The sequence below is a fragment of the Pediculus humanus genome, genomic scaffold (assembly GCF_000006295.1).
Source record: "Pediculus humanus corporis 1103172107574 genomic scaffold, whole genome shotgun sequence".
Taxonomy (NCBI): Eukaryota; Metazoa; Arthropoda; class Insecta; order Psocodea; family Pediculidae; genus Pediculus; species Pediculus humanus.
In genome coordinates this window covers 487965-512518 of record NW_002987189.1, presented here as the reverse complement: position 1 = coordinate 512518, position 24554 = coordinate 487965, and the positions used below count along the sequence as shown (strand labels likewise).

The 24554-nt window shown below is 27.6% G+C and overlaps 1 protein-coding gene and 3 non-coding genes across 4 annotated transcripts; 1 reads left to right on the top strand and 3 right to left on the bottom strand.

Annotated features, from left to right (window-relative positions):
* Positions 1-19032: 19032 nt before the first annotated feature.
* On the top strand, positions 19033-21804 carry Phum_PHUM221190 (uncharacterized protein; the record flags this gene model as incomplete). Its single annotated transcript, XM_002425761.1, has 3 exons — positions 19033-19257; positions 20449-20647; positions 20720-21804. The coding sequence occupies 3 exons, from the start codon at positions 19033-19035 to the stop codon at positions 21802-21804; spliced, it is 1509 nt and encodes a 502-aa protein (XP_002425806.1).
* Phum_PHUM221220 lies at positions 19283-19376 on the bottom strand. The gene has a single exon. It is a non-coding gene; the product is annotated as a tRNA-Tyr (tRNA).
* Positions 19463-19556, bottom strand: Phum_PHUM221210. The gene has a single exon. It is a non-coding gene; the product is annotated as a tRNA-Tyr (tRNA).
* Positions 19637-19730, bottom strand: Phum_PHUM221200. Its single transcript has one exon. It is a non-coding gene; the product is annotated as a tRNA-Tyr (tRNA).
* Positions 21805-24554: the final 2750 nt, after the last annotated feature.

Here is a 24554-nt window from a genome sequence, read left to right as displayed (position 1 = left end):
ATTTTAATTAATAATAATAATAATGATTTTACGTTTTATTTTAAGAAAAAATTATAATTTATCTTATTTCTTTTCGGATGTTGATGGCGATGATGATGATGATGATGATGATAAAAGTTAAAAAACATTTTATCGATTTTTTATTCTTTTTAAGATGAATATATTGTCGCTTTCGTTAAGATGAAAAAAAAAGTTCGTTAAAATCCCGTTAGATGTCACTAGTGTTACAATTGCAGGAAGTGATCAACTGTTTTACCGACATTAATTTTTTTGTTTTGTTTTTTTTTTTTATTTCCTTTTTAATTTAAAAAAAATTTAATAAGTTATATTAATAATAATATTAATAATAATGTAATAATAATATTTATTATTATTATTATTATTATTGTAACGGATGACGGTAGTGTTTTTTAATTACATAATCGATTTATTATTATTATTATTATTATTTATAGAATTAATAATGAAAATGTCGTCGTCTGTGTAAAAATGGTCACCGTTATTAAACGATAGCAAAAGAGGAAGAAAATAATTAATCGGTTTTAATGGCGGATAGCAAATGTGAATGTTTTCCTTCCTTTCGGATAAATCCAATGGTAAGTTTTCTTTTTTTTATTTTTCTTTTTTCTTTTCCGGAACGGGAAAATTTACGAGGGGGGGGAAAGAGGGAAGGAGGGAGGGAGAGAGAGAGAGAGAGAGAAAAGAGTTTACATAAAGTTTAGGGTTTCGATATTTGTCTTAAAATATCTAGAATATTCTATTTGGAAAATCGATTCCAGTTAAAAATAATAAAAGGAAAAATTTTTATAAATAAACTATGACCTCGAAAAATATTTTCAATGGCAATATCAATCAATCGTAGATAAAAGTTTTTTTTTTTATTTTTTTTATTTTATTTTTCCAGACGCTTTGACACTATTAAATATTTAAAATAAATTTATCTGGAATATTCTATGATTTTTTTTTTTTAATGTTTATAAATTTATTCGGGTGTATTTTCTCTTCTTCTTATTTTAATGGCGTCTTAAATAAGAAGAAAAAAAAATTTATTTATTTATTTATTCTGACCCGTAATAAAAGAGTTCATTTGTCCAGTAATAAATTTATTTAGTAGTAAAATCAAGCAGACGACGCAAAAAAAAAGAAAAATCCCTTTTCCGTTTCCGGTAAAATTTATATAAATTATTTTAAATGAAATTTCAAACAACAAAAATTATTATTATTATTATTTTGTATTTTGAAAAAAAAAAAAAAAAAAAAAAACGTTAAAAATAAAAAATAAAAATGGCGGAGCGGATGTAAGAAAAAAATTTTCCGGGAAAATAAAAAAAAATTTCGCGTGATTCGATTTTAATATTCAAAAAGAAAAACAAAAAGTTTTTTTTTTTTTGTAGTTGTGTCCGAGACTCCGCCATGTTTTTTTTTTATTTCCCCCCCCCATTAGGAATCGATCGATCGATCGATCGATATATCGACTCAGACTCGGTAGACATTGATACACCGCGAAACGTTGAACTTTTTTTTTTTTAACCTCTCGGGCATTAATATTAATTTTCATGTTTTAAATTAAATTAACGATCCATTTTCTTTTCGAAACAAAAAAAAAAAATTAATAATAATGATGATGATGATGATGTTGATAATGTTTAAATTTTCCTCCTCTTATTATTAAATTCATCTCGTCGTTTTTCCTTTTTTTTTTTTTTTTTTTTAGTAAGTAAAAAAAAACGTAATAATTAAAAAATGAAAATTAATGACTGAAAATTATTATTATAATTATTATTATTCATAATTTATTTACTTACATTTTTTTGTTTTTAAATTTTGAAAAGTGTGAGAGAGAGAGAGAGAGAAAGGGGAAGAAGAGAAAGAGAGAAAAGGGAAAAAGGGAATGAAAGAGGGGGAGAGAATAAGAAAAACAGGAAAGAGAGAGTGTGAGAAAGAAAGAAAAAAAAATTTTTAAAGTTAAGAAACGAAAAAAAAAAAAAGGGTAAGAGAGGGAGAGAGAAAGAAAGTAAGAGAAAGGGATAGACAGAGAGAGAGAGAGAGTGAGAGAGGGAGGAGGAGAAAAGGGAATAAGCAAAGAAAAAATGAAGGAAAAAAGGAAAAAAAAAAGGCATGATGAGAGAGAAAAAAAGAATGAGATGGAGAGTGAGAGTAAAAAACAGAATGAAAGAAAGAGAAAGAGAAAAAAAAGAGAATAAAAGAGAAAGAGAGAAGAAGAGAATAAGAGAGAGAGAGAGAAATAAAAAAACAGAATAAGAAATAGAATAAGAAAGAGAATAAGAAAGAGAATAAGAAAGATTGAGTATGAAAGAAAAAGAAAAAGAGGAATGAATGAGAGAAAAAGAAAAACAGGAAAGAGAGAGAGAATGAGAGAAAAAGAAAAACAGAAAAGAGAGAGCGTGAGAGAGAGAGAAAGAAAAAGAGAAAAAGTAAGAGAACGAGACAGGCAGGGGGAGAAAGAAAGAAAGACGGTCAAAAGAGAATATAGAGAGAAAAAGAAAAGCAGTTAAAAGAGGAGAGAGAAAAAGAGAGAAAACAGGAAAGGGGAGAGAGAGAGGGATAGAGAGAGAGAGAGAAATATATTAATATTTAATAATAATTATTTGTAATGTACATGAACTCTAAAATTTTCTGTTCGCGTAAAAATGAAAAAAAAATTAAACGACAGATTTTTTATTTTTAATTTTCCCGAAAATAATAATATATATAATAATAATAATAATAATAATAATAATATTAATATATAATAATAATAATAATAATAATGAAAATAATATTCAATAATAGTAATAATAATAATAAAACAGTTTTTAAGAAAAAATTATGATTCGATAATATTGAAAAAAAATTTAATATAAATTTTCAATTTTCATCGATTTTAAATATAACGTAAAAATACGGTATGATAATAATAATAATAATAATAATAATAATAATAATAATAATAATAATAATAATAATAATAATATTAATATTAATGATATCTACGACGACGACGATGATGATGATAATATTATAATTATTAATAAAAACGACTCCGTGAAAGTATTATAAAGTTTATTAAATATAAGATTTTACCTAATTAAATTTAATACCAACCTTAAAAAATAAAAAAAAAAAAACGGAAAAAAGGGTAAATAAATAAACAAAAGGGTTCGATAATGATAATGATGATGATAATAATACGATACAAAAAGGATTTTCCGATACCTGAGAATCCTTTTTTTTTTTTTTATCATCATCCGATTAGTGACTTTTTTTTTTGTTTCGAGATTTAAAATTTTACAAATCGGAAAAACCACAACAACAACAATAATAATAATAATAATTTTCTTATTAATTTTATCAAGTCGATGAATTTTAACTTAGTCACGAGTTTCTTTTTTTGAGGGGGGGAGAGATCGGGGGGCGGGAAGCGAGGGGCTAGGGTGTAAAGGGTTAAAGGTAAAATCGTTCGCGTGTCACGTTTAAAAACGTGTCATTAGTAAAAAAAAAAAAAATGAAATGAAATTTACTTTTTTATATTCTCTTATAATCACGATTTCGATAATAATAATAATAATGATGATGATGATGATAATGATAATGATAAAGAAAATTTTTTTTTAAAGTTTTATTTATTATTATCATTTCGCGACGCGTTTTTACATTCATTTTTTTTTTTTACAATTCAACCTTGACATCTTTTCGAGATGTTTCTGGAATAAAACGAGATGATAATAATATTTATGATAATAATAATAATAATAATAATTATTATTATTATTTATTTTCCGGATGGAAAAAAATTAAGTTAAACGGAAACATAAATAAATAAATAAATAAAAATAGAAACGTTTTTTTAAAACGAAAAATTTCAATAAGAGTTACATTAATGATGATAATAATAATAATAATGATGATGATGATGACGATGATGATAATAATGGACGGTTTCTCATAATAATAATAATCATAATCATTAAAATCTGGGGGGAAAAAAAAAGATTTCGTTTTTCGTTTTTTTTTTTCTGTTATTATTTTTCTTTTTCTTTTTTTTTTTGCTTTTCTCTCTCTCTTTCTCTCTTTCGTTTTATTTTTTTTGCTCCGGTTTTGCTTTTGCGTTTTGCTTCAGCTCGGAAATGGATTTTGCAACAGATGGGTTTACATCGACGCCGAAACCCGGGATTCCTTGTCGAAAGCTCGTTAAACGCGGTTATTTTTTTCTTTTTACGCGCTTTTTTATTTTTCTTTTAAATTTTTTTTTCGTTTTTTCATTCTTCTTATAAGCCAAAACGTTTTGTTTTTTTCCTCTGCTTTTTGTTTTTGTTTTTTTAAGCTTTCGCGTATTATTAATTTCGCACGGTTTTTATATAAATAAAATAATAATAATTATTATTATAAATTACGGTGTAATAAATAAATAAATAAATAAATCGTCGCTTTTTTGTTTTGTGACTATTTTTTTTTTTTGGGGGGGGTGGGGATGTAGGGTTCGTGGTGTAAAAATATTCATGTGAATAAAAACGTTAAATTTTTTAAATATCTGACGTCATCAACAAAATAAAAAAATTTGGAATTGTTATTATTATTATTATCGTAAATAAGGTAAATAAATTTTTTATTTTTATTTTTCGTTTAAAAAAGAAACACAAAATTACCCGGGAAAAATAATGATAATAATAATAAAAATACAAATTTATAACGGTAATTTATTTATTTATTTTTCATTTTTGTTTGTTTGTTTGTTGTTTGTTTAAATTTTTTTTTTTTTCGGTTTACGTTGAAAACCGAAAAAAAAATAAAAAAATTAATTCGTCGGTTTTTTATTTAAATAACGAAACGAATAAAAAATTTTATTTATTTATTTATTTATTTAATCGTTTGTTGAATTTTAATAACAGAAAAATGGTCGTTAAATAAATTAATTCGATAATAATCGAATCGATTTTTTTTTTTTAATCTTTCGATATATCGTTTTTGTCGAGATAAAAATTAAAAATGTGGGAAAAGAAAAAAAGAAAAAAAAGGAAAAAAAAAGGGGAAAAAATTTAACAATTTTCAAAATTTTCCGATGATTTTTTTCTTTCCTTTTTTTTTTTCGTTTGTTTGTTTTATACGGCGACAAACAAACAAACAAACAAACAAACAAAACGAATTATTTTAGTTTTTTTTATTTTTTTTAGAAAATTCTAAAATATTATTATTTTATTTTTTATTTTTTCGTTTTATTCAATTTTAAACAAAATGGAATCGAATTGATTTTCTTTTTTTTATAACGAAATTAATTTTTTTTAAAAAATATTTTCCCCCTCCCCTCGCTCTCTGCCCCCCGCTCTCTCTCTCTCCGCCCTCTCTCTCGCTCTTTAACCTTTTCCCCTTCCCCTTAATAATTTTCTCTCTTTTCGGAAAATGGTGTTAATTTTATTTTTTTTTTTTACCTTCCGGATTTACGCCATCATTTTCCATTCATTCACACATGCATACATTATTAAAATCTTATTCCCCTCCCCTTACTCCCCTTCTCTCCCCTTTCTTTTCCCATCATTTTTTCGGTGTTAGTAATTATTTATTTAAAAAACAGGATTAATTGGTGGGAGGGAAAGGTTTTTCATTATGGAAAATTTTCTCCAGTAAACAAACATATAAAATCATCATCGTTTTACTCTTATATTATTTATCTCTTTCTCTCTCTCTCTCTCTGTCTCTCTCTTTCTCTGTCTCTCTCTCTCTCTCTGTCTCTCTCTTTCTCTGTCTCTCTCTCTCTCTCTCTCTGTCTCTCTCTTTCTCTGTCTCTCTCTCTCTCTCTCTTTTAGTCTATTTTAAATCGTTTACCCTTTTTTTTTTTGTGATGGAATTCAACGAAGCAATTCATTGCTCTTAAAATCCTTTTGATGATTTTCCAACCCCCCCCCCCTTTTTCCGCTCCCTCCACCGCCCTCCCCGCACAAGTTTTCCGACCTTGGATTTAAATAATTTCGGGTTTAAAAAAAAAAAAAAAATTAAACTACGGTTCATTTAATCCCGTACCAACCATGTTTTTCTCTCATTATTTAAACAAATTTAAATTTTTTTAAAAACTTTTATCGGTCACACGGCGGTTTATCGTTAGGACGTTATCAATAATAATAATAATAATAATAATAATGATAATAATAATGATAATAATAATAATATTTATTTTTAAAATCGATTTTAGTCTTTTTTTTTTTTTTAAACGAACAAAGGTCGAGATAAAAAAAAAAGAAAGAAGGGGTTTTCAAAATGGCGGTAAATATTTTTTTTTTTAAAAATGGGATCGTAACTTTCGTGAACTTTTACGTCAAAAAAAATTTACTGCTGCCACGTTAAGATTTTTTTTTTATTTTTATTTATATATAAAAATTCCATTGTTCTTTTTTTATTTTTTTATTTTCCTTTTGTCGTCTTTCGTCGTCTTCGTCTTCGTCGCCATTAAATTTTTTTATTTTTTCGCGTTATTTTTAAGTCATTGTGTCTGCCGATTGATTGATTGATTGTCTTATCAGCTGACTTCTTTTCTTTTATCATTTCCGGTGTGATTATTTACGTTTAAGTTATTTATTCATATCCCCTTTCTGGAGAAAATGGAAAATGAGATGGGAAAAATTTTTTTTTTAATTAAATAAATTTCCCAAATAATTATTATTATTATTATTATTATTATTATTATTATTATTATTATTATCGAAAAGTTTTCATAAATTTATTTATTTATTTATTTATATACATAAAATTTATTAAGTTTTCATCGTTATATATTATAAGGAAATTCATAACTTTTAGTTAAGAATAATAATTAGATAATAATAATTATTTAATTAAAATTTTTTTTTAATGTGAAAAATTTTCCATTTTCTTTTTCCTTTTTGGAAAATTCTAGAATAATTTTTTTTATTCGTGAATAAAATTTTTAAAAAAATATTTTTACGCGCGTATTTTACTCACGAATTTTTTTTTTAATTATTATAAACAAAAAAAAAAAAACCGCAAAGATTAACAACAGGTAAATTTTTTTTTCTCGTTTTCTTTCTCTCAGTTTTTTAATTTATATAATAATAATAGTAATAATAATAATAAATACGTGTTTTACAAAATATTAAAAGTAACAGTGACGTAATAAGGATTAATATTATTGGCGTAGGAATATTATTTATTAGTTATAAAGGAAATTAATAATAAATAATAAAATTTTGACACTCGAGATGACGGTTATCATTGTTGAGAAAGAGAGAGAGAAAGAGAGAGAAAAAGAGAGAGAAAAAGAGAGAGAGAAAGAGAGAGAGAAAGAGAGAGAGGAAGATGTCTCTCATGATAAAATTTTTGTTTATATATACGTGAAATTTTAATTTATTAATAATAATAATAATAATAATAATAATAACGTTTTATAGAAAATTTAATTTGCTAATGATCCTGCCGATATTATTATTATTATTATTATTTTAGTGACTGAAAAAAAAAAATTTTTAACAGTCGAAAGGTAACAAAAAAGGTTATTAAAGTGTGTGTGTGTATATTGAAAAAAGCATAACCCGTTTTATGCATACGTTACGATCGTTAAAATAGGAAGAAAAAAAAAAATTTATGGTGTCGTGTTTGAAAATAATTTCCTTTTTCTAGCTCTTCCTCTCTCTCTCTCTCTCTTGTTTTCTGTGAATGAAAGAATGGTTTAAATGACAAGAGAGAGAGAAGAAAGGTGAATAAAGCGAGAGAGAGAGAGAGAGAGAGAAGGAAGAAAAGGGAGGTAGATAGAAAGAGAGAAAGAGAGAGTATGTAGGGAAGGAGAAAGAAAGAGTACTGATGTAAATAAAGATAGAGAGAAGGGAAATAGATAGAGAGAAAGACAGAGAGAGAGAGAGAGAGAAGGGAGGTAGACAGAGAGATAGAGGTAGGAGGAAAGGGAGTATTAGACAGAGAGAGAAAAGGGAGAAAAGGGAGGTAGATTGAAAGAGAGAAACAGAGTATGTAGAGAGGGAGAAATAGATAGAAGGGATGTGGATAAAAATAGAGAGAGAGAGAGAGAAAGAAGAGAGGTAGACAGTGAGGTAGAGATAGGAGAAAAGAGATATTGGATAGAGAGAGAAAAGGAGGATAGATAGATAGAGAGAGAGAGAAGGGAAATAGATAAGGAGAGAGAGAGAGAGAAGTAAAACTGAAAAATCTAAAAAAGGATATTTGTTAATGACGTTGCCAAAATATTTTCCCAACGAAAATCAAATCCGTTCAAAAATTTTTTTTCATTTTTTTATTTTTTTCCAGTCTGCTTGATAATAATAATAATAATAATAATTTTTTTGTTCGATCGTTAAAAAAAAAAAAAATTTTTATTGATTTTTAAAATGAATGTGAAATCAATCCGGGTGTGATAATAAAAAAAAATTTATAAAAAAAAAAATTAAGTATTATTATCATCATCATTTTTTTTTAAATTCTCGTCTCATTCAAATGACGTGATTGATAGTATTATTATCGTAATTTACCGAAAATAAGTAAGTGCTTTTTTTTTTTTTTTATTACAAGAAATTAAACGGGAGATAATAATGGCAGCACAGCAGGAGTTCAAAAAAAAAAAAAAAATCAATAAAAAATTATTTTTTTTTGACAGGCTAAATAAAAAAAAATTGCTGTCGGATTATGCTGCATCTGTCGTATATACCTGAAGATTTTTTTTCTCTTTTTTCTTAAAAAAACGCGAATCGTGAAATTTCTTCTTTTTTCTTTCCTCCCCTTTCCCTTCCTTCCCTCTCTCTCTCTCTCTCTCTCTCTCTCTCTCTCACCATTTCTCGTTTATATCATTATTTTCTTACATCGTTTTAATCGTATATTCGTTTTCATTTGTTATTTCCTTCCTTTGAATTTAAACTTTCAAAAACTCGATAAAATAATAATAATAATAATAATAATTAATTTTACGCTTTTGAAAAATTTTATTTATATATAACATTTTTCCTCACAAAACTTTATTTATTTTTTAATATTAATTTTCTTTCTTTCGCTGTTTCCTATACCCCCCTCCCCCGCCGTTAAACTCCTTCCTTCCTTCCTTCCCCCTTTTCCCCCTCTCTACCTCCTGCCTCAATTTCTTAGAATCGAATTTCCCCTCCGATTTTCTTCCCCATTCGCATTCGCATATTCATTTCCCCTTCAATTTTACCACGCCCTCAGTTTTACAACAATCAAATTTCCCCCTCCAATTTCTTACTAAAGAAATTCTCCTCCCTTTCCCTTTTCCCCCTCTACCACCTGTCTCACTTTCTTAGAATCAAATTTCCCCTTCAATTTCCTTCCCATTCTCATAATCATTTCCCCTTCAATTTCCTTCCCATTCGCATAATCATTTCCCCTTCAATTTTACCACGCCCTCAATTTTTATAACAATCAAATTTCCCCCTCCACATTCTTACTATCAAAATTCTCCTCCCATTTTCCCCTCCTTTCATTCACTCCTCCACGTTTCCCCTCTTTTTTTATCTTCATTTATTTCTCCTCTTCTCACATCACACAAATTTTCACCTTCTTTTCTTTTCCCCTTTTTTTTTTCCACCACCAAGTTTCTTCTCCCGTTCTCCTCTCCACGTTTTCCCTCCGCATTTCCCCTCCAGGTTTCTCTTACCTTTTTTTTTTTAAATACGCGTAATGCTTTCATCAAATATTTTTCCGTAATTAAATAGAGAAAAAAGAAAAAAGGAAAAAATTTCTTTCGGGTAAAAATTTTTTTTTTTTTTTAAATTTTTAATTCCGGTTTTCTTGTCAAAAACAAAAAAAAACAATTATTATTATTATCATTATCATTATTATTATCGCTATTGAATTTGAATTTTATTTTTTTCTTTTGCCACGTAATTATATATAAATTATATTTATTAAGGTGAAAAAAAAGAAGATGAATAAAACGACGATTATAAAAGAATCGCGTTTCCCAAAAAAAAAAAAAAAAAAAACAAGAAAATTTTCTTATTTGATGAAAAATAATTTTCTTTTGTTTTTCCAGCAAAAAAAAAAAAAATTTATTTTATCTCTGGAAAGGATTTTTATAATGATAAATAATTGACGTCATGGAATTTTTACTTTTCCAGCCTTTTTTTTTGCTTCTTTCAAATCGACATTATTCGGTTAATTAAGGAAAACATTTTTTGTTTTTTTTTTTTTTGCGTTATTAACGAACCTTTTTCGAAAGAAAATTTTTTCTTTTTTTTGATATGCCGACAACCGGAAGTTCCGGTTTTGTAACGTTTAAAAGGAAAATTAATAATGATAATATTATTAATAAAAAAGTTTTCCATCGGAAAATATTAATTTGCGAACGGAGAGGGGGGGGTTTTTTTTTGTTTTTTTTTTCGTTGTTTTTCTCTCCAGAATATTCCAGAATCGTTGTTAATAATAATAATAATAGTAATAAAATTCTAGAAATTTCTATTTCGTTTATTAAAACTCATTCATAAATTTTCTTATTCTTTTTTTTTTTTTTTTTTTAATGGAATTTGGCAAACCTTACGAAACATGTAAAAATTATTATCATTATTATTATTATCATTATTATTATTATCATTATTATTATTATCATTATTATTATTATTATTATTTACGGTCTCGTATGAAAAGTAAAAAGAGAAAAAAAAAAAGCTTTTAGAAAAATTATTATTATTATGGAGTGTTTTTCCTCTTTTCTTACCATGGAAATTTTTTCATCTGGAAGTTCGTTCACGTAAAAACTTTTATTACCCCCTAAAAAAAAATTACTTAAAAGAGAGGAGAGGGGAGGAGGGGAAGAAATGGAGGGGAGGAAAGAATAAAGAAAAAGCGGTAACGTGGAAATACATACGAAAAAAATTTTTTTTCCTCACGTTTATTTATTCTATGAAGGGAAGAAAACAAACGAACGAGCGAACGTAGGGAACTGATTTTCCGAAATTTGTGACGTAATTTTTTTATCATTTCAACGAAAAAATTAAATGATTCGGTTGGTTGAACGTGCGTTCGCCATTAAAAAAATCCGAACGCGAAACGAATGATTTTTTTTTTTTTTTTTTACAAAATGGCTGCTTGAAATTTTTACTAAGAGACGTGGAAAGAAACAAGAAAAAAAACGTTTCGATTTTTAATTACACCCACCGCCTTATTCGATACCCCCCCCCATCATCATTATTATCATTATCATCGTTTTTTAACGTTTAATTAACTGTTAATAATAATAATAATATATACTTGTTAAAGATTCGAATTGTTTGTTAAGAGCCCGCATATGTTTTCGTCCTTTAAAAAATCATTTAGGCGAATGTAATTTTATAATATTATAACAAAAAAAAATGTTTTTCCTCTCTCTCTCTCTCTCTCTCTCTCTCTCTTTGTCATTTCCATTTCCTTTTTTTTTTTTTTTTTGCTTTTATTCGAACAAACGTTTCCTTTTTTCCTTTTTTTTTTTTTTTAAACAGTCGAACAAAAATAAACCCACCGACTCGTTTTAAATTATTTTATTTTTGTTATTTCCACGTTTTTAAATAGAAATTTATTTTATTATTATTATTATTATTTTTTTTTTTTGGAGAGAAATCGTCTGTTTTCTTCCGTCTCTCTCTCTCTCTCTCTCTCTTTCCCTTTCTCTCTTTTTCTAGCTCTTTCTCTTCCCATTCCTGTCTCTTTTTTCTTCACTCCTCTTTTATGACTGCCTTTCATTCTTTCTTTCTCTCTTTCTCCCTCCCTCCCTCCCTCTTTTAAATGTTTTTCTTTCTTTCTTTTTTCTTCCTCTTTTATCTCTCCCTCCAGTTTAACTGTCTTTCTTTCTTTCTTGTTCTCTCTCCCTCTCCTTTTTTAACTGTTTTTCTCACTGTCTCTCTTTTTCTCTTTCTCTGCCCTCTTTCTAAATTTTTTCCTGTTTTCTTTCTCTCTCTCTTTCTTCATCTCATCCACTTTATCTTACTTTTTTCTTCCTCTAATTTTTTCCCTCTCTTCTTATGTCTGTCTTTTTTTTCCTCTCTCTGTCTATCATTTTCTTTTTTTTCTCTCTCAAAGTCTTCCTTCATCTCTCTCTCTTTTTTTTCTTTCTTTATAATGTATTTCCGTTCTTTTTTATCTCCTCCCCTTTTTTCTCTTCCCTCTCTCTCACTTCCCTTTTCATTTAAAATTTTCACTTGTATTTATTCATTTTCTTTCCAATTTCTACATTTTAATTCTTATCGAACGCGTATTATTATTATTATTATTAACAACAATTGAAAATTAATAAAAGATTATTCAGGCGCCGGAAAAATTATTTATTTATTTATTTATTTATAAAATAAAGTTTTTTCTTTTTTATTTGGATGGAAAAATATTTATTCCAAAAATATTATCGTTAATATTATTATTATTATTATTATTATTATTATTATTATTATTATTATTATTATTATTTTTAAGGTTTTTTTTAATCGTGGTTTTAGTTAAATTTTTAACCTCATTTCATATTTTATTTGCTTTTAAATTTGTTAAAAAATCAAAACAAAAGAAAACTTATTGAAATTTATTGTTTTTTTTTTGTGTGTGAATGTTTGTGTTTGTTTGTTAAAAACATAAATTTAAATGATAAAAATAATAATGATAATAATGATAACAATGAAAGAAACAAAATATTTGTGTCGAACAAACGGGGAAATGTTTAGAAAAAAAAAAAAAAGAAAATTTACATTTAAAATTTTCCGTTACTAAATTTTCCACTCTCTCTCTCTCTCTCCTCGTATATTTTTTCAAATTAAATTTGAAAAAATTTCTTTCGTGGTTAGTGCCACGACAAAATTATTTATTCATACGAAAAATATTTTTTTTTTGTGGTAATTACAACGACTATACTACTACCACCCTTTGTTTAAAAAATTTCCAGTAATTTTAATGATTGATGGTTTTCTCCTTCCCTTAACTCCTCTCTCCTTCCTTCTCCTCCCCACTCCGCCTTCCCCCTCACAAATCGACCCGAAGGAAAACATTAAAAAAAAATTTTTTTATCGAAATCGCGAGCTTGCATGGAAATTTTTTTTTTTTTTTTGTAAAATGGCGGCGATGAAATATAAAAATTTTTTTGTTTTTTTTGCATCGACCACAATTTTATTTGTTCTCTCTCTCTCTCTCTTTTATTTTCCGTTAATATTTACAAAATCACATCCTTTTCTAATTATCATCATCATTATTATTATTATTAATTCTATTAAATTATCAAGTTTTGATATGACTTTAAAATAGTTTTGTTATTATATTATTAAATTTCGTAGGGTTCCTGTCAAACGTTTGTTTGTTTGATTGTTTGTTTGTTTGTTGGAACATTTTCCAGTCGTCATATCTGTCAGACGTGTAATTCTTTGTATTGTCACGTTACGATTAAGCTTTTCCGGTGACGAAAGGGTAAAGGCGTCGTAATTTTCCAGGACAGGAATCGAATCGTGTCGTGTTGGTGGTTTATGTGAAAAAAAAAACCTCCGTTGTTGCATTGATGAGTTAATTCCAGCTTCCCACGCTCCCCCCCACTCTCTCACGCCCCCTCACTTTCCCCACCACTAAACCAAACGTTTAATTCGAACGGATTCGTTTATTATTATTATTATCATTATTTTGTGATAGTTTGGTTTTGTCACACTCTCTTCTGAATTTTACGTTGTTGTTGATCGAATGTTAATCTGACGAAGGAGGGGGGTAAGGGTGGAGGGGGAGGGAAGGGAAGGGGAAAAATTAAAATTTATGGACGGTTGTAAAATTTTCCAGTTGATTGTTCGTTTATCGTAAATGTTCTCTTATGGAAATTTGTTCGGAAAACCACTTAAATTCAGATGTTTAACACAAATGCAAAGACAAAAATCGAAATAATTTTTTTTTTTTTTGATTGTCGTAAAAATAAATTTGTTTATGAAAACTTTTAATCTTAATTTACAAAATGAAAGCATTAACAACAACGACAACCGCAACATATACAAAACACAACAACAACAACTGATACATAAACAAATATATTAACAACAACTGCTACATAAACTAATACATTAACAACGATTACCGCAAAATAAACAAAGAGAATAACAAAAATAATATAAACAAAAAAACAACAGCAAACAAAAACAACAACCACAACAACAACAATATAAACAAAAAAAACAAAAGCAATACAAACAAAAAAAATAACAACAGCAACCAAAATACAATCAAAAACAACAACAACAACAGTTACACAAACAAAAACAACAATAACAACTACAACAACAACAGCAATACAAACAAAAACAATATAAACAAAATTAAAAACAAAAACCAAAACAATGGCCGAACGCAATCAACCAACAAAAACAAAAAAAAAAAAAATTTACCGACTTATTTCCGTTTAAAATGAAAAACCGGAAACGAGTACGTTATTTCGCGTATATGTTTTTCTTTTTTTTTCACCGCCGGTTTTAACTTTTATTTCCGGTTAGTTTTTTTTTTTTTTTTTTGTTCTTTTAACCGAAGAACTAAAATAAAAATAAAAAAAAATTTATTATTATTATTATTATTATTATTATTTATTTCAGTTTTCAAACTGTCAACTTTTTTTTTCTCTCGAAGTTTCTTTTTTTTTTTTTCTTTTTTTTCGTCAGCCATTTTGAATTTTAGAAATTATTTAAAAAAAAAAAAAAATTTTAAATTTACCGCGTTAATTGTTGTAATTAAATACTTTGAAAGGGAATAATTTAAATTTTTCTTTTTTTTTTTTTTTTGTTCTTCGGTCAAAAGTTGGCAACACTTTTTTTTTTTTTTAACAGTAAAACCGGAAATTAACGTTTAATTCATGTTGGATCCGAAAATTTTCTCTCGTAAAAATTTTTTTTTTTTTAAATAAAATTTGGAGTTCGAAATAATTTTTTTTTTTTTTTGTCGTGGAAGAAGAAAAGAAAGTTTTTTTTCTTTTTTTTAACTCTTTTAATTAGCTCTTGAAGTAGAAAAAAGTTTTTTTTTTTTTTTTATTATAATAATAAAAAACAATTAAATAAAATTTAGTGGGTCGTTAGTATTACCTTAAGAGTTTGTTTTTTAAACATCTTTCTCTCTCTCTCTTTTTATTTTCTTCTTCTTTTATATCTCTCTTTTTTTTTCTTCTACTTTTTAACCCCTCTCTCTCTTTCCCTTTTTTTCTTCTTCTTTTTAGCTCTCTCTCTCTCTGCCTTTTCTTTTTTATTCTCCTTTTTATCTCTCTCTGTCTTTTTTTCTTTTTTCTTACTCTTTTCCTCTCTTTCTTTTCGTTTTATCTCTCTCTCTTTCACTGTCTTCCTCTCAATTTCTCTCCTTCTCTTTCTTTTTCTATTTCTGTTCTATTTTTTTTCCTTTTCTTTCTTTTTTCTCTCTCGCTCATTTATTCCTTCCTTCTTACTATCTTTTTGCTCTTTTTCACTTTGTCTGTCTCTCTCTCTCTCTCTCTCTCTTTCCTTTACGTTTTCCCGTCTCTCTCATTCTTTTTCTCTTAGTTTCTTCCTGTTTTTTTTTCTCTTAATCTCTTCCTCTTTTTGTGTTTTTTTCCTTTACTTCCTTTTTTTCGCTCTCATTCACTATCTCATTTTCCGTTATTTTTCCTCATTCCTCTATCTCTCTTTCCCTATTTTTTTTCCTATCATTCCCTCACTTTTTCCGTCTCTCCTTTTTTTTTGTATTTTTTTTCTTAATCTCTTCCTTCCTCTCTTTCTGCTTTTTTTCCCTTTTCTCCCATTTCTCTATCTATCTCTTTCTATTCTTTTTTTCCTCTTCTTTATTTATCTCTTTCTATTCTTTCCTTCTATCGTTTTATCTACCCCTCTCTCTCTCTCTCTCATTGTTTTTTTCAAATCGCTCTTTTTCTTTCTTGTTTTTTTTTCTTTTCTTCCTTTTTCCTTTCTATTTTTTTTCATTTCTCTCACTCTCTCCCTCTCTCTCTTTGCTTTTATCTCCCTCACATCCCAAAAATCTTTCACATTTAAACATTACTTTTCTCTAGCAGAAGAATCCTTTCAACTTTTTTTTTTTTTTATGAATTATCATAAATAACTGACAACTTTTTATATAAAAAAAATTTTTTTTTGTTACACTCAACGAGTTTAAAAAAGTGCTTCGGCGGACATTTTAAAATTATTATTATTATTTAAAAAAGGGGGGAAAGGGGAGAGGGAAAAATCCAGATGAAAGTGACGCTTTTCCATTATTTATTATTCTTTAAAAAATAATAATGATAATAATAACGACCAACGTGATTAATAGGTGCAAATTTTTTTTTTCTTTCCCCCTTCCCTCTATCTCCTGGAGAATTTCCAACACTTAGGATGAGCCGGGAGGAAGGAAGGGAGAGTTAGGGAAAAGGGAGGGTAGTGGAAAACAAGTAACGGTCAAAAAGTCATATAAACTAAAATATGAAAGATAATAAAAAGAAAAATGGCCGCACGTAGTATAAAAGTAATAATAATAATAATTTTTTCTCCAGGTCGTTTTTTCCATTTTTTTTTTTTTTTTTAAATAAATAAAAACAGCAGACGACGTTTAATAAACGTGTGGATTATTTTCATCGAAATAAAAACTTTTTTTTTTTTTTTTGGATTTGTCAGTTTTTTTTATCGAAATATTTTTCTCCAGGGAGGGAAATAATAATAATCACGTACAACAGAATTTAAATTATTTTATACCATTACATCATCATCATCATCATCATTATTATTATTATTAATTTAACTTTCGAAAAAGACAAACAAGGACCCTGTGTAGGTGTGCGCGTGCATGTGGTGGTGGTGATGGGGATACTTTTTCCAAAAATCATTCGATATTAATTCCAGACATTTATCCGATTTTTCAATAATGAACGTTTTACTGGAAAATTTTTTTCCCATTTTCTTTTTTTTTTTTTTTTATTTCACAAAAATTTAATTTTTTTTCAATTATTATTATTATTATTGTAATTATTACGTCACGTATTTTATAAAATCCGGTGTTAATCGCGACGCATTTTCTCCAAAATTTTCATGTTCCAGGGATTTGACCGATTGACTGACTTACAATCAATAATTTTTCCCGATATCGGACAACCGGAAATTAAATCATTTATTATTATTATTATTATCGTTTATTCGAAATTTTTTTTTGGAATGAAATTAAATTTGGAAATTTTTTTTTTATTTTCTCCAGTGTAAAACGGTTTTTTTAAAAAATAAAAATGAAAAAACTGGAGAAAAATAAAATGTAAATTTTACATCTTAAATGTAAGAAAAAAAAAAAGTTTATTATTATTATTATTATAAAAAGGATTTCTAAAATTCCAGTAATAGTTTCCTTTTAATAATTTTTTTTTCTTTTTTTCTCCATAAAAATCTTTTCCAGTGAAAAAAAGAAAATATTCGATTTAACCTTATTATTATTATTATTATTTTGTTTCTTAGTAATTTTCCATTTTTAATCTGGATAGAAAGATTTTTACTCGCATTGACCTGGAACGCAGGTTCCTTATCTATCCCTTCTCCCCCCCCTCTCTCTCTCTCTTCTCCAGTTGTTGTGTTACAATATGGCGTATTTTATCACGTATTAGGTTAAACGTTTAAATTTATGTTTAAACTCAACGTGATTTAAATTAGGAAAGGAAAATGTTTTTTTATAAAATTTCCAGCGCGAGATTTTTGGAAATTATCATGGAGAAAATATCCAGATTTTAAAATTGTTCGTAACAAAACGGAAGTGAAAAAGTTTTTATAAAAGTTGTGTAAAAAAAAAAAAAAGAATTTTTTTCCTCCCGAGAGAAAAAAGGGAAAAAAATTTTTTTTTAAAACTCTTAAAGAAAATTTTATTAAACATTCCCCTCCTCTCTCCTCTCTCCCCTTCCCTCACCCCTCCCTTCCCCACTCTCCCATTCCCTCCTGGTCTCCCCCCCCCGAAGCGGAAAAAGCTCCTCGTAATCGATTCCTTAACTTTTTTTCTTTCTTTCTTTTTTTTTTTTTTTTTACAACAAACGGACAACGGGAAATTTTCGTTTTAGAAAGAAAAAAATGCTGTAGGATTGTTTTTAATTGCTGTATTTTACTGTTTTGCCTTTTTTTTTTTACCGTCTTCTGCTTTTTCGTCGTCTGCTTATTCGTTAAAATTAACCAACCGAAAAAAAAGTTTATATCGCGCTTCCTGGAAAAAAAAATCGTAAAAAAAAAAAAAATTTTTTTTTATGATAAAATTTTCCCGAAGGCGAATGAATAATTTTTTTTTTTTTTTAAATTTATTATTTCCCTTCGAACCTTTTCCTCCAGTCTCTCCCTTTGACCCCCCGTCCCCCCAATTCCAGCACTTTTCTTACGCCCGTCATTTTTTTTTTTTTTTTTTTTTTTTAAATTGATAACATTTTTGATAATGCGTCGTCAAAATTTTGTTTTATTATTCCGTTGCGAGAAAAAGCGGAAAGTTAACAAATGATGAAAAATATTCTAGAAAATTCCGTTTTGTATAAAAATTCACATTTTTCTTCTTACACGACAATATGGTTTCCGTCTGAAAAGCGAAATTAGAACGAAAATTTTAAATAATTTTTTTTACATCGTTTGATTTTTTTTTTTTTTTTATACACAAAAAATCGTAAACATTAATTTAAAAAAAAAAGTATTATTATTATTATTATTATTATTATTATTATTATCATTTTTTTTGCGTAAGAATTTCGAAAATGTTCTCTTACGTCATCAAACTACAACAACAACAACAGGAAAAGTTTTCCTTGTTTTTTTTTTATTAACAATGTTTGAAATGTTGAAAATTCATTTTGAAAACATTCAGGAAAAAGGTGGGGGGAGAGTGGGGGGCGGAGGGTTAAAAAAAAATAAATCGATAAATTTTTTTTGTACTTAGAGGAAAAATCTTAAATGTCATTAAATCCCATCAGGATCGGAAAAAAAGGACGGGAAGAAAAATAATAAAAATTAATTTTACTTTTTTCCCTCTCCCCCTTCCTCTTCCCCTCCCCCAAACGTCTCTAATGAATTTTTTAATTGTTTTTTTTTTTTTTTTTATTGATATTTGAGTTTTTTTTTTTTAAGATTAATAATAATGAGAAGAGCATCATTCACGGGTATATCAAGCGGTGGAGGTCCTAACGAACCTTTGATCGTGGTAGAAGAAAGTGATGGAATTGCAGAAGAAGAAGAAGATGATTCGAAATCCTCTCCACCGGATACATCAACAATAAATCAATATTTACTAACGCCATGGCGAGACACGAGAAAAAGATCATTACCGACTCCATCTTGTACTTCCGGTATAACTGCAAGTCAGGTAAGATGAAACAAAAAAATTTTTTTCCTTCGAGCCGGATTTGAACCAGCGACCTATGGATATCCGCTTATAATCATACCAACTACAGTCCACCGCTCTACCAACTGAGCTATCGAAGGTACTGATAACAACCAAAACCTCGCCCAAACCCGATTTTCCTTAATTTCCTTCCTGAATCGTAAAAAAAAAAAAAAAAAAATTTATTTCCTTCGAGCCGGATTTGAACCAGCGACCTATGGATATCCGCTTATAAACGTACCAACTACAGTCCACCGCTCTACCAACTGAGCTATCGAAGGTACTGATAAGAAAACAAAACGATACACATAACCAAGGCCTTATCAATTAACTAAAACAAAAAAACCTAAAAAAAAACTTTTCCTTCGAGCCGGATTTGAACCAGCGACCTATGGATAACTATTTGGAATTTAAACAACTACAGTCCACCGCTCTACCAACTGAGCTATCGAAGGCTCTTATCACTCGTAGCTAAAAACAACCGGCAAAACGATTATACTTTCACCACTTAAAAAAACCAAATAATAATAATAATAATAAAAAACTGGAGCAAAAATTTATTAAAGCGTAAACGTCCTTAACGGTATTCGACCTAGAAACCTGAATCGAAATATAAAAACAAAAATTATTCATAGTCACGTGACGACTGTTTTGACAAGGTCGCGTAGCAATGTATCAAATAAAAAGACATTCCAGAAAACACATTTTTCCAGTTTTTATATTTTTTTTTTATCCAGTAAATTTTTTTTTCTTCTGTAGTTAACGCCATTTTCAATTTACTTTCCGATTCTCCAAAAAAAAAAAAAAAAATTTGTAATGACGTCATGCACATTACCTGGAGAAAAAAAAATTATCGTAATTATAAACTCGACGTTTCGAATTGATTCGAGTTTTTAATTAAGATAAAATTTCCAGTTTTTTTTTTGCTGGAGAATAATAATAATAATAATAATGTTTGCGAGTGCGTAAGTAAACGATTTCCTTTCTCAACCTTTTTATCCTTTTGACTTTTATAATCCTTTTTATCATTCGGATAAAAAAGAAACCTTTTTCTAATTTTTTTTCCAAAGGTTTTTAATCTTTTTATCTGACCGGAAACGACGTAATGCGGTTGCGTTGTTGCGAGCAAAACAATCATTTCCGGTTAAAGTAATTGTAATGTGTTTTTTACAGGTTCGAAGATTATCGGAAAGAGGAGGAGAAGGATCTGGTCCGACTCCCATAGAGCAAGCTTTTTTGGCAACGTTGTCACAGGCACCGACTCCTATGCCAGGTACGAGAAGGCATTCGGTTGTCACGATATCCAAAGCGCCTCATTTGCCTTCACTGTTTGGCCGAAATCGAAGAGAATCAATTGCTGCTTTTGGTTCGGGTATGTATCCTATCATCATCATCATCATCATTCCTTTCTTGCAGTGTTTATAGGTATATATACGAATTATAGGATTACCAGGTTTACCACTTCGTCGGGATTCTGTCATAAGTCAAACCCGAGGATCTTTAACGAGTATAAATAGTAGCGGAAGTTCATTTAACCTTCATTTAGATATAATGGATGACATAACGGAAGCAAAAGCGAAAGCGAAAGAAAGGAGAAAAATGAGTCGGACGCAAAGTAAAGATTTCCAAGAGGAAAATGATTCGTCGGCCGACATTTTGAAACCGACGACGTCAAAACCTTTAGATGGTAAAAAAAAAGATTTGGATTTGTCAAATTTGATGAGATCGGGTTCGACGAAACGATCACCGGGTCCTGGAATCGTTTGCACAAATACGGATTTAATATCGATTATGTCACCGTTGACGTCTTCTGCTCAAGAGATATGTGGAATTGGTGAAAAAGATGTTCCGACATTGATAACAAATCCAAATACAGGATCGCCAACTACGCAACAAAAAACCATATTGGATAAAAAAAGGAAATTATTTAAAGATAGATCGAATAGTTTCGACGTGGGTTCGTCACCCGGTACCATATTGGGTCCGGCAAGTTGGTTTGTTAAAAGACATCAACCCATAGCGAAAAAAGGAGACGTGGAAAAAGAAAAAAGTCAAATATTAGTCACGTTCACCGATGAAAAACAAAAAGTACACACGAGTTTGGTTAATAAACAACCGGAAAGAACAAAATCATTTAAATTAAACGATAGTAAAAAATCATCATCATCATCATCGTCTACGACCACGTCGACAGGAAGTAGTAATCAGGATAGAGTAAATCAAGTCGTTTGGGACAATCGTAGTGGATCCCTTGTAGATCCACATTTGATAGGAAGTGCTATTGAAGTTTTTTTAAATAAGAAAACAAGTAATAATAACGAACAACCGACTTCGCCGATAACAAAATCTCCAGTACAAGTAAAAGAAACGATAACTAATCCCGCCACGACACCGCCATCTAAAAGTTGGTTCAATTCTGATAAAGAAACTTCCGGTGGTGGTGATGGCAGTGGTGCCAATACAGAATCCGCAACGGAAACTTGTGATACATCAATTTGTTCGACGTTAAAAGATTTATTCGTTAAATGAATGTAAATTTTTTCTTTGTCGAATTTGTACTGAATCATTATTATTATTATTATTAATAGTTCAAAACAAACAAACAAAACAAACAAAAAAGTCTTCTGCTTTTGGATACAAAAACAAAAAAAAAATCGATAAAAGGAAACTGGAATTTCTTTTTTGTTTTTTTTTTTTCTCCAGGCTATCAAGTTTGAATTTTACACGATTCCAGTTTTAAAATAATAATGATAATAGTAATTTAAATAATAATAATAATAATAATAATAATAATAATAATAATAATAATAATAATAATGACAAAATCCATGGAGAAAAAACGAGATTTGAATTCTCGCCATTACTATAATCCATGTGTAGGGAAACAAAAACCATTCCAGAATATTTTTTTTTCTCCAGTCCCGGATGGAAAAATCAAAAAAAATTTTCGATTACAAATAATAATAATAATAATGATGGTGATGATGATGATGGAAAAAATTGGAATCTTCTTAAAGTTTTAAATTTAATCAGACGACTTTTCGGAATTTTTTTTTTTTTTTATAATAAAAATTGCATGAAACAATAGAATGGGGGGGGGGGGAAATCACGATGAGAAATTCCCCTTCCCTTCCCCTCCCCTCATTTCTCCGCCCCCTTCTCGTTCTCATTCGTTCATTTTTTTTACCCACCCATCCCCCTCCACATTTTTTATTGGTTAAACTCCTAAACTTTTTCCCATTTTTCAACTATTTTTCATCTCTTTTCCCCCTACACTTTTCCCTACCCCCCTCACTCACTCTCTCTCTCTCTCTCTCATTTACATTTTTGTTTTTCCCCCTTCAAACGATGAAAAATTATTAATAATTAATCATCGATTTCCTGTAAGTTTTTTAAAAATTTTATTTATTTATTTATTTTTAATATTAATAATTTATTTATTCGTTTTTCCCGACATTAAATAAATAAATAATAATTTTAATTAATCAAATCGACAAACCCCCAACCCCCTCCCCACGGTATTGAAAAAAAAAAAATTTTATGTTCTACGACATAGGAAATCATCATTATCAATTTAATAACACAACATCTCTCTGTCTCTCTTTCTCTCTCTCTCTCTCTCGGTTACGTTTTCAACCGAAATAATTAAGTTAACTAAAATACCACACAGACGAACCTTTTCTCCAACACCGACCGATAATAATAATAATAATAATGATAATGATAATTAAAATCGATGAAAAACAAAATACGAAAACTTTGACAAATTTTCCGATTTTTCATCGTTCGTATTTTAAAATATAAAATTTCTTTTTTTTCTAGAACATTCTGTAGAAAAAATTATTACGATCCGAATCGAATGATAATAATAATAATAATAATAATAATAATTAAAATTCCAAAATGAATTTTTCATAAGGAAAGATTAAAAAAAAAACGTTCAGTACATTTTCACAAAGAAAATAATAAATAAATAAATTAATTAATAATGATAATAATAATAATAATATATAATTTTTAATATTAAAAAAAAAATTTAATGATATCGATAACACTTGTTGGTGTTTGTTTGTTTGTTTGATTGTTTGTTTATATAAAAAAAATTTTATTTTTAATGTTGATGAACTTCTGATATATATACTTTACGTATAATTACGAGATAAATAATAAAAATTATTATTATTATTATTATTATTATTATTATTATTATTATTATTATTATTATTATTTATCACGATGATAATGAAAATAATAATAAATTATATAATATTGTTGATGTTACCATTGTTGTTGTTGTTGTTTTTATTTAATTATTATTATTATTATCGTCGTGTCTTTTTTTTGTGTATGAGTTTGAATGAATGTAAAAATTTTATTATTATTATTATTATCTAGACTGCGTAGAATTAAAAATTTATAAATAATATATTATTTATAATATATATATATATATATGATTCTATCGACTGGTAATTTCTCACATATATATTGTATATTATTATTATTATTAATGAAAATTTTATTCATGTCCGTGTAAGGTGTATGTTTATTTAATTCAAATGTAATTAATGATAAATATTTAATTTTTGAAAAATTTATATATATTAAATTATACGTTTATACCAAATAATATATATTATAAAATTTATATATATATATAATGATAAAAAATAATAATAATATTAATTGTAATTACTACAAATGGCTGTTGTTAGACAATCCTCCCGATTAGATTAAACGTATATTTATTTATATTGTATTCCTTTAATTAATTATTTAAGGGAAATTAAATTTTAATAATATATATATATATATTAAAAAATTTATATATAAATTTGATTGATTGTTACATTTTTTTTTTTTTTTGGTTTTGTGAAAACTATAATAATGTATAATTATGGCGGACAATTGTGACGTCATTTTTTTTAGTTACAAATATTTCCGCCAGGTAATTTTTTTAACGGTTGTAGCGCTAGTGTAGTAGTGTTCGTGAGTTGTTACCAAGCGATTAAGTAATAATTAAAAGAAAAAAGAAAAAAAATTTTAACGGTCGCGTTTTTTGATTAATTATATTTAAAATAACACACGTGTACACGCGTTGTGTCGTTCGTTAATATTTTACAGTAAAATTTATCATAGTGTGTATTATTTAAAGTAAAAAAAAAAAAGTGAAAATGTTTGTTCTTTCCAAAGAGAAGGTTCTCGAAAGAATTAACAATATGGCGGATTGATTGCTTTATACGTATGGTAAATATAAGCGAAATTTATTTAATTGTTGC